Here is an 11,215-nt window from a genome sequence, read left to right as displayed (position 1 = left end):
GTAATTAAATTTAGCTAAACGGGTTTCATTGTTATTGTTTGAATCACGACTAAAATTTCAAAATTCGAAAAATATAAAGATTAAAATTAATTAATTAGAAAAGTACAACTTTTGCAAAGTATAGGGACTATACCAGAATATATTTTATGGGAATTGAAGGATTATTATTAGCATATTATTGGAACTGAAATTGAACCCAAAGAACAAAAAAGTAAAAAAGCTTTTTCCCCAAGTAACGTTTAATAAAATCAACAATAGACAAGCATGTAAAGCATCTCTACACAATGAGATGGTATATGTACAACAGAAAACTTTCATTGAACACCATTTTTTACACCTTATAGATGTTTTAAACTTAATTGGCATTCCCACTTTCTAAAGCTCTCCTTTCGGGTTCAATACCATGGGCGTTCGTATCCGTTTGTGTTTGTAACGGTGCCGTTACCGGTGCTTGATTGGGCCGTGGTACCTCTTGAGAACTAAGCGGTTGGTTTGACTCTATGTGCCGCCTTTCCCATGCTCCCGAAACCTCATAAATAATAGAGGTTCCGCACATTGTGGACCCGAACCCAACAAATGCCGAGAGAAGAACCGAAAGAACAGCCTGTACATGGAGCTGTCGATCACAAGAAACACAATGTAAGGTTCTATATCCGAATAATGCAAGTTATAACCTGAGACTTCTAAATTCTAAGTTTTACCAATGAGTAGAAAAGATGAGCGGAAAGAACCACAAGCGCGAATTGAATCGTAGCGTAAAGCCAGACATATTTTCTCCTTACTGAAAAGAAAAACAAGGTACCGTAAGACGGATAATGAAATTCTCAAAAATGAGACTATCGAAAGAAAGTTACCCATTGTTGTCGACGTCATGGATGCAAGGAGGCCCAATATACATGAAAACGGAAGAGAGATAGCGATAGCACCGGACTTCATTTTCGAAACCTGAGCACGTAGCGAGTTTAGAAACAGCTAAAAAGTTCGTAATGAAGGGAAATTTTTGGAAATTGCTTAACTTACCAACAGCTGCTCGAGAAAACAAAAGTAAGCAAGCATGCTGACAATGACGAGAATCGGGACATCCTGCCAAACCCTGCGAAAAAAGTACTTTCATGTTAAAAATATGCAATCGTTGAAGATAATCTCGAACCGAAATACTTGCCTGTATCTAGCAGACTCGATTCGTGCCCCAGGTCCTCTCATGTTATGAGCTTGAGCGTTTTGAATCCATAAAAGAGTGACGGGTAAGTTTTGAACTTCTTGCTTGCACACGTCACACATTTTGTTACCTTTGATGCTAAACCATTTTATGGCACATTCTTGGTGCGCAAGGGCAAGTTCACCTTTGCAGCTACATTCCATCTTAAGGGTCTCAGCTCCTTCTCCGAGTTCGATCAAGCAAATTCGACAAACAGCTTCTTCTTCAGGAATATCTTCACCATCATCATTGTTTCCATCTGAACAATAAGACTAACATATGACATAGGTTGGTTATCACAAGCATAGAAAAGCTAAAATCGAAAATTTTGCCAGCATATGAAAATACCATACGTAATCATAAGAATGTAGAGTTAATCGAAAAATTACCCATATCACTTTTGATAACTATGTTTGATGTTGTTACAACTGTTCCTTTGACTACTCGTGGAGTTGTAGGAATTACACGAAATACACCGCTAAAAGAATCCAATTGCGTTATGCTTCCATCTTTGTTAAGCGTAGGCACTGAATGCGAACGATGAATGGGTGGTCCGGTGATCCCTCCTTTCTGTAAAGTGAGCAATTCTGTAAGAATCAAGTAGAAAATAGTACAACACACAGTGGGAGTATCGGAGTATATAAGCATCGGCTATGTATATATAAGTGCCAATGAATGTAATGAGCATGATGAATTGACAACTTTGGAAAAGTACAACATGAATCCTGGTTCGTGTGTTTGTAGTTCAAAATTGGGTTGTTGAAGGCTAATTTACCTGCCCGCCGTGCGTGGACTCGGGGTTCGAATGTGCAATCGGAGTACCAGGTAATGATGAAGTATTTTTAGCTCTCGGTGTGAAAATCTTCGAGAGAGAAAACGTTCTCGGGATACGAGGCTTTCCTTGTATATCTGCTGATGAACCTCCTAGAGCTAAGATAGCAGCCTTCTCGATCTCCAAATTAGTGTTTCGATATTTGAAACTCAACTTCGGAAGGAGGCTTTTTAAGGACGGTTTACTCTTCGGCGATGAATAGACAGGGGACTCGTCAAATCTGTTAAAAATAGGACTAGGCATAGGTGAAAAATTGACTCTTCTAGGAGTAGCTGTTGGTGTCAAGGTCATGTCTATTCTTACAAACTCCTCCCTCGCATCCTCGACACTTCGATTTGGTATCTCTAAGACGAGATCATCTTGTCTTCGGTGCTGATCGTGTGGCGTCTCTTCGATTATCTCAGTTGAATCTGCGAACTGTGAAGAGAAGTTGCAACTTTTAAATCATTCAATCAATATTCATATGGCAGATATATTAGGATCCTTTAGCTTCAATAGATTACCAATTCAGTCAACTTACAATCTTAAATGATAAAAACAGCTTCAATCAATAGATATTCATGGAATCAAAAGGATGAAGGGAAGCTGAAACTGTTACCTTAATTATCCATCCTCATTTATTATTGGTGAGAGTCGGTTGGGGAGAAATCTTCAAAGTGTGTCTGTCGGGCAACCGATCGGACCCCAACAACCGAAAGTACTGTCCCTTGGGAAGGTTTTGTCTCCCGTGCTCTACCGAGAGCCAGCATGCCACATATGGCAGAGAGGGGAGCCCCTCAACCGTACATGAACATACAGCCATCCACCAAGGGGTTCGAACCCCTGACCTATGACATATGCGTCACTTGTGGAAGATTGTACCTTCGGTTATTGGGGTCCGGTCAGCTGTCCCGTCAATTGGACCACACTTCGAAGACTTCTCTGAGTCGATCAACCCTCAATAATTATGAAGAATTGTTTAACATGGCTTAGTTTTAATCTTTATGATTGCTTAGTGTTTGATAAAATTCCACATAAACCTATATATACCTTACAATCTAACACAATATTTTTCCCCAAAAATTTGCAGACTGCAACAAAGGCTTTTCACTTTTTAGTTGAAACTCTAATTCTTCAAATTTTCTCTTTGATTTTTTTTAAAAAAAATGAAAACAGATCAAAAACAGGACAAGAAATCATGATCTTTAAGCAATAAAAACAGCTAAAAGGTTCAAAATGGACAAAAAAAAAAAAAGCTATGATTTTTACAAGCAAGACAAAAGAAAATAAAAAATAAAAGTACCCTTTGAAGTGGAGGATTAAGAGTGTTGTTGCTATTGCAGCTGCTTGTTCCTTCACCATTCTTCAGTACATGGTCTCCTTCATTTTCCATGTTTCATAACAATTTTCTGAGAAAAAAAAGAAGAGAAAAGATTCAAACTTTTTTCAGAAGAGACAGATGATGGTGGGGGGTGTTTTATAGTTAACTTCAATTATGATTTTCTGACAAGAAAAAAAACTGTTTCTTTGAACTTTGTCTGAAAATCTTTTTACACTGGTTGATAAAAACAGGTAAGGGAAACTGACAGAGAGATTATATGAGCAGACTGAGGTGGCCATCTTAAGGGCAAAGAGAGAGAAAGAGAGAAGAGTTTAATGAATTTTTTTTTAAATTAAATAAATAAAAAAAAGTATTTTTTTAATTTAAAATAAAATTGAAAACAAAATTTTGCTGATGTTAGTGTATTTGTTTGATGATGAAATGGAGACAAAGTAACAAATTTAGTTACAATATTATTTGGCAAGGTGGGTTTGTCACATGATTTTGGTTCAACAGGGAATTTATAATATTAATTTACTAAAATTCTTATATTTGGATTATATTTATTTTATGATAATTGTATGTAATTTATATAAATTTTCATACTTTAATTATTTATATTAGAAATGTAGAAATTACGTATTTAGAATATAAATTTATGTTTAAAAATAATATACTAAAATTTAATGTTTGAAACTAATTAATCATAATAACTCATGAAATATGTACAATATTAAAATAAAAATAGATTAAATTGTGAGTAAACAAAATTTAAACGCATAAATAACTACATTAATTGCGAGTTAGTGTCGAGTTAACTTATGACATCAATTCAATCGATGACATTACCTATATATACAAATTTGGTGAGATAAAATATTTTTCCCCAAAATTATTGGTGAAATGATAAAGAATTTGTTTATAAATCCATTAAATACGGGTTTAATCTCTAGACATGTTAATTTTAGTTCTTCTATTTAAAACTATATAAATGTACGAAAAAGATTTAAAAAAAAGGCCATCAAAATAATAGTAGTAGTCATTTAATAAATATATATATATATTAGTCATTTTCTAACCGAATTAGTATCCGATTAACTCGTAACACCAACTCAATCAAGGGTTTCATTATTATTAATATAGATATATAAATTTGAGATTTTTTAGTGTTTGTATTTTTTATATTACATTGTATCATATTTTAATTTTTATTATATTTGTGTTTTTACCAATATTTTTTATTCCACAAGCAACATTAAAAATTGGCATTTGTCCTTTTTTAATTTATTTTTAATATTTTAGTATATCCTAGATATTTATCAACCCGTGACCCTACTTGTAAAGTTTAAAGACTCCATTCGAATGTACCAAAAATATTTTTATTTTATAAATGTATTTTGTATACTTTTAAAAAAAAGGTATTTTGCATATATAATATCTTCAATAGATAAATTGAAATATTCTAAAATGAGTTTTTTTTTAAAACAATCTCATTATAGGTTCGATCATATTTGTTCTTTTTAGACAATACCTATAACTAGCCATAGCCCTCCTCAACCCATAAAATAAAAGGATAATGCGCTTCAACACCCATGCTAATTGAGTAAAGACTCAATCGGCCAAAAATTTTATAAAAGGGTTAAAATATAAAAAATATAAAAGAATTATATTACTATTACATAATTTACATTATGTAAATCTTAATATATTGTTAATTTTGATCATAGAAGGATGAAAAGGGAAAAAAAAAAAAGAGAGTTGTGAGCAGAAAATTGATAGTTTTATAGTAATTTTATTTTGGTTTCTTTTTAATTACTATTTATGAACTTGACTTTAAAATTAGCATTCATAATTATTTAATAAGTTTTCCAATGTTGAATTTGCGTTCAAAATTGTAACCTGCATAATATATAAATTAATGGTAAAAGTTAATATTGCCCTTCAAAATTGTTAATTTTTTCATTTTGAAAGAAAGAAATGTTAATTAATTGAATATTGATTAATGATATTTAAAACAAAACTTAATATATTTGTTAATACAATTAATAATAACATAATACTAAATGATTAAACTCGATTATGGGCCGGACAGAGTTCACTTGAAAAATAGAATGGTTTGGGTAAAAATATAGGCTTAAAAATGGGCTTGGACAAAAAAAATGCCTGCTTAAAAAACGGGTCGAGCCTCGGGTAAACCTTTTTTGGCCTGGATCGTATTTGCAAAAAAATATATATATTGTTGTTTTTCCACTATTTTGCTGTCATTTTACTGTTATTTTGCACTATTTTGTTGTTATTATTTGGATATTGGTCCTGTTTGGCAATTGGTTGATAGCTGATTACAGTGATTGGTTTGACCAACTGATTCTATTAATTATTTTATTTAGAAGTGTTTAGTAAAATTTAGCTTATAGCTGAAAGCTGATATGTGTAAAATAATAAATTATGGCATGACACATTTTATTATTAAGTATTTATTTGTTTATAATACTTTAGTCTTTATTGGGTGAAATTATTGAAATAAAACAAGATTACCAATGAATTAAAACATCCATTATGGAAATTAGTTAGTGAATATTTTTAAAATTTAAATAAACAATTTTCTTAAAGTTCCTTATTTGTAAATATTAACCTTATGAAAATTGATAAATATTAATAATGTACCAATATAACTGTGAATTATATTCGAGTGATAATTATGCTATGTTCTTAGTATGTAAATTAGTGATAATTATGTCACACTTTGAATAAATTTGTCAAGTAGCATATTTCATTTAATATAAATTTGTCAAGTAATTTTTCAGCAATCATGATCAAATATATCAGTCCACATATTCCCAATCAGCTGTGAAAAAAGTTGGGCATCCCAGCATTTATTGTTTTGAAAGTTTTAGTTCAACATGCTCTTGCAAACCTCCATTCACCAAACATGCAATTAGAATGTTTGACTACTCAATACTCCATTTATGCTCAAATCAGCTAAAAAAGACTCAAAACTCTGTTTACCAAACACCCTCGTTGTATAACTTTTGTTTTATTGTTAATTTCGTTACTATTTTAGAGGCATTTACTTGTTAAGTTACATCTATCTTAGTATTATTTAAGTATAAAAACTTTTTTAAATTTATTTTCAATTTATTGAGAAATATTTATTTTAATTATTTTAGTGCATTTGATGTATTATATTTTTTATATTTATTTTTATATAAAATAATATAAAAAATTAATAAAAGCGAGTCGGACCAGACTCAGATTTTAACTTTTTTATTCGGATCGAAACTAGGCAAAATTTTAAGTCCACTAGGCCCTATCAAATGGGACTGAGATTTTGTTATGGTTCAACTCAACTCATGATTGCCTCTAACTAAATGTAATAATTAACATTTTATTTATTATTTAAGATGTATTGAATAAATTTATTGTTATGTGTAATAATTATATTAAAACTATAATTTTATAATCGATAAATATAAACTTAGCTTTTAATTTTTTTATTACTTTAGCCTTAATTTTTATTTTTAGATTATTTTGATTTTTAACTCTTAAATTTTATTTTATTTTTTTGAAAATTTGAATGGACTGTTAAAATTTTAACGTTTATAATGTAGTAGCTTATGTGATAATTTATATATACTTTAAAAAATAATTAAAATGTTAAAAAAGTATATGTGGACTACCACACAAGTGCTATGTTAGTGTTATTAAAATTTTAAATTCAACTTCTCATCAAAATAGGATTTTAATTAAAATTTTAAAATTAAGATCAAAATAATAAAAATTAAGATCAAAATAAAAATAATATTAAAAATTAAATTTATCATTATGCTTATTTGATGTAAAATTCTTTGTTAATTAATTAATGCAACCCTTTTATATTGGCTAAATTAGTCAAAATAATAATAATTTTTTAAAAATATAACGAAATAGGCCAATTTCTACGATATTTACTAGAATAGACCAATTTTGGAGAGAGAAGGTGAAACCACGTCCTAACACGTTTTGCTGACTGTGCAGGAAAATAGGCCTATTTAGACGCGTTTTGAGCTTCTCTATCATTGGTCAGGTTTAAGGTTTTTTAGGGTTGGAAATATGGGGAGGCCGATTTAATTGTGTTCGTGTTTGAGGTAGACATTGTGAAAGCTTAAAGGTATATTTCAGTTGATGATGGTGTGATAGCGTTGCGAGACCTATACATTTCTATTGTCGTATCAGGATGGAACCATTGTCTTAGAAGCTCATCGCATTGCAAATCAAGCTCCAAGTTTGCGGTGCTTATACGGTCACAGTTGTAGTATGACAAAGGCTCCTAGTTGATGAATGTTAATGTTGGAAAAATCCCGGTTTGAAAATAATTTTCTTGCACATCAAACAATTAAAATTTTGAAATCCGACTCGACTTGTGATATTTATAGAAATAAATTTTAATTGAATTTGTACATGTGTTTTCGCTTTGCGGACGTTTAATGTTCTCGGCTTTCAACCAAATGATCTTCTTCGTTATTCTTGTACGACGAACTGCTTTAAGTGTGTGCTCAAACCAATTGAATCTAAACACAGAACTAGGAAAAGTTCTTTCATTTTGGGATGAAAATGAAAATTCTCTCTTCTTAAAAGAAGTCAGTAGAATTTTTATTCTGGAAATATATATGTAATGGTTTAGAATAAATTCTCTCTATTTTTTCTGCAAAATAATAATCTCTCAAAGTTGCGTTAATAGCTCTACCGGTGTCATCTATTTATAAGAAGAGAAGGTTGAACCTTTGTTTAGTTTTAGCGGTTTATTTCAAATAGAAAAACATCTTACTTAGAATAAGACTAGAGTTGTCACCCCCTTCATGTTAATGAAGGGTTTTTGAGTCTCTCTCACATCAAGTTCAATTACGAGTACTTCCTATTCCTTTTTAACATAGTACTCCTTGATGTGATCTAACCCGATTCAGTTTTTCTATTTCACAAAATAAATTTTAATATTTATAGATAAAACAATTTTTTCATCCCTATTTTACCCGCAGTAAAATTTTGACGATTTTATCCCTAGTAAAATTTTGACGATTTTGCCATTGATAAAATTTTGAGAAAATATGTTCAATATTTCACAACTCAACATGTTCACTATGGCCGAATGGTTTATTTTCATTTTCGGACTTCAAAACAGTCCAAAAACATAAATGCAATCTTCTGATCATTTTTTAAGTAATTCATATAGGAATGGATCATTTCCATTTTCATTTTCATTTTCTGAAAACTACGTTCATTTCCAAATGAATCCATTTTTCCATTTAAGAGAAAATCATAATCATTCCTGAATGTTTCCCATTTCTCTTTACCTATTCATTCCGTTCATTTCTATTCAAACACGCAATTCATTTTTTGTTTCAACGAGCTAGCGAATGGATCGATTGGACGTATATAGTTGAGCCTCAAATGATTTATAATAAAATTCTAATTTTTCACTTATTAATTATAAACTCATTTAGTCACGAAGTCATTCTATTATAGTATCGTGACTGAGCTCTCCTTAGTGACATATCGTTACGAAAGCAACTACTTAGTGCTCGTCTAATTACCTTGTCATAAGTGTGTGACTCTGATAGGATATCATTGATCTCTTTGGAATAATATCTGTTCTCCTAATATTATCCTATTTTATCTCATGATAATCATTACATCTTCCTTTATGAAAAGTTAATTACAATCAAATAGTGAACAAGTCATCCATCACAAAGACGGATGACCCGTGGCTACGTTTACTTTTCGTCAACCATGTAATGCCTCAAACTTTTACTTACATTAAAGTGCACGAGTCACGCATACATAGTTCGCCATCTAGTTACGATTTTAGTATACTACACTATGAATGTCACAAGTGAATAAATCCATAAACGGATTCATGATCTATTTTGTTTGGGTCAGTCCAATGTACTATTTGTCCAGCCAATCACACCTATGTCTCTATCTTCTGAGAGTCATCCGTTCTTATGCCCAAGACAATGCATCTCTCTAATTGGACTTGATAGACGACATATTATTCTTTCAATTGATTTTTTCATTTCCGATTAGACTAAGGATATGTTTAGGTTTCTCTGCTAATATAAGTTGTCTTTCTATATTACAATCCGATCACGTAATACCGCTTAATACTAGTTAAATATTAGAAAATCAATGAGTAATATTTTCTTCCATTTTACTTTGCGTGCAAAAACAATATGAAGAAAATATACAAATTATTAATGTAATTTATAAATAATTTTATTAACCAATTTGTTCGAAAAAAGTTCAAGTGTACTTAGATGAAAATACTACACTTAGGGCACCAGATCCAACAATTAATGTGGGGTCACGGTTTGGAGTATAACTTGGAAGGCCACTTGGTAGTGATTATGAGGTCACGGGTTCAGTTTCACCTAACCGAAAGAGGATGATACAGAAGTTTAAGATGATAATCGTAGGGAAAAACTTAAAGACTTTCCAATATAAACAAGTTATAATTTTTCTCCCTCACCACCAAAAGTAAGATCTATGACCTCCCAATTATCTGAAACAATGATAAAGTTGGATACAAAAGCCCTGCCAAGGGGTGAGCAACGGTGGTGGTGGAGAGAAGTTAGAGGTAAAGTTGGGGGATAACGGTAGCTGAAGGTCGAGTCAGGGCAACAGTGGTTGTAGTTAATAATAAGTGATTAAATCATAGCAATTGTTGTCGACACTAAATGATCTTCAACTTTTTTCCAACACAACAGTCATTCGCCACTTGACAATACACTTGCCCCTAACTTCGTCGCTGATTTTTGGACAAAAAGGAGGTTGACGATATTGCCTTTGGTGGTAGTGGAGAAAAAAAAGTGGATTATACTGAAAAACCCTTGATTTTATCCCTACAATTATACTTTCTAACTTATGTATCGGTTCTACAAAACATCCATTTCTAGTGAGGCGAAACTTGAACTCATGGTCACATACCCATCGTCAAAGGGCTCCCAAGTCATACTCTAACCCATGATTGTATATTAACGTTCGTCAACTAGGACCCATAGTTAGACTACAACCCGTGATCGTATAAGCATTGCGAACTCGGAGCCTTAGTTGAAATACGATGGGCTTCTAATAGAATGGTCTCGTCCCGACACGACAAATGAAATATGTGGGTCTCAGAGCGCTACTGCATCATCGTAAACTCAAACACACCTTAAAACTAGCACACTATCTCCCTAAAACAAAAATAAACATGTTCGTAAATAAAGTTAAACACTTGAAAGTAAACTATAAACAATGGTGTAGAGAAGTTTTTAGGGGTGAGGGAGGTGGGCGAGATAGTAGATAGAGTAGGGGGAGTAAAACCCCCCATTTGTATAGGCAATTGGGTGGGCAACGAATGAAAAAGAAAACAAAAATGTGTCTTGGTTAATATAAAAATATCTCAGGATTCCCGGGACATCTGAAAAATGAATATCAGGATTCTCAAGTTCTGGAAACTTTTTAGGGGGTTGAAAATGTGAAAGGAAAAATGCTCTGCGCAAGGCGCACACTTTTAGTGGTGTGGTAGAAAGATACACTGAAAGTGTGCGCCCAATGGGGCGTTTTTCCCTTCCAATTCTTGAATGATAATTGGTTTGTGAATAGGTAAGAAATCGTACCTATGCTCCCAAATGTTGACATATTCCTCGTGAAATATAGGTCAATTTTTGTCTTTTCTCCCTCACAAGTCGACTTTGTACAGTGCTCTTATGTCTTAGGGTGGAGATGGAATTGTTTGTCTAGTTTGTCTAAAATCGAACTTTCACATCACTTGCTTGAATTCGTGCATCTCCATTGTAGCATAAACTATTACTGACACATTCATGTGTCAGATATTGGGATTAACCAAAAATTCAAGCAGGATGCATTG

The 11,215-nt window shown here is 32.0% G+C and overlaps 1 protein-coding gene across 2 annotated transcripts; it reads right to left on the bottom strand.

Moving 5' to 3' along the window:
* Positions 1 to 142: 142 nt before the first annotated feature.
* On the bottom strand, positions 143 to 3,684 carry LOC108467124 (uncharacterized). 2 transcript variants are annotated; one of them, XM_053025199.1, is made up of 9 exons: positions 3,597 to 3,684; positions 3,313 to 3,418; positions 1,974 to 2,447; positions 1,588 to 1,768; positions 1,163 to 1,457; positions 1,021 to 1,093; positions 855 to 945; positions 702 to 781; positions 143 to 616 (listed from the first exon to the last, which is right to left on the bottom strand). In XM_053025199.1, exons 2-9 carry the CDS (start codon positions 3,400 to 3,402, stop codon positions 356 to 358), a joined length of 1,545 nt encoding a protein of 514 aa, XP_052881159.1. In that variant the 5' UTR covers positions 3,403 to 3,418; positions 3,597 to 3,684; the 3' UTR covers positions 143 to 355. The 2 variants fall into 2 exon arrangements, with proteins under 2 accessions (XP_052881159.1, XP_052881160.1); XM_053025200.1 differs by lacking the exons at positions 3,313 to 3,418; positions 3,597 to 3,684 and adding an exon at positions 2,629 to 2,996.
* Positions 3,685 to 11,215: the final 7,531 nt, after the last annotated feature.

Source organism: Gossypium arboreum, chromosome 2 (assembly GCF_025698485.1).
Source record: "Gossypium arboreum isolate Shixiya-1 chromosome 2, ASM2569848v2, whole genome shotgun sequence".
NCBI lineage: Eukaryota > Viridiplantae > Streptophyta > Magnoliopsida > Malvales > Malvaceae > Gossypium > Gossypium arboreum.
This window is presented reverse-complemented; position numbering and strand designations above follow the sequence as displayed.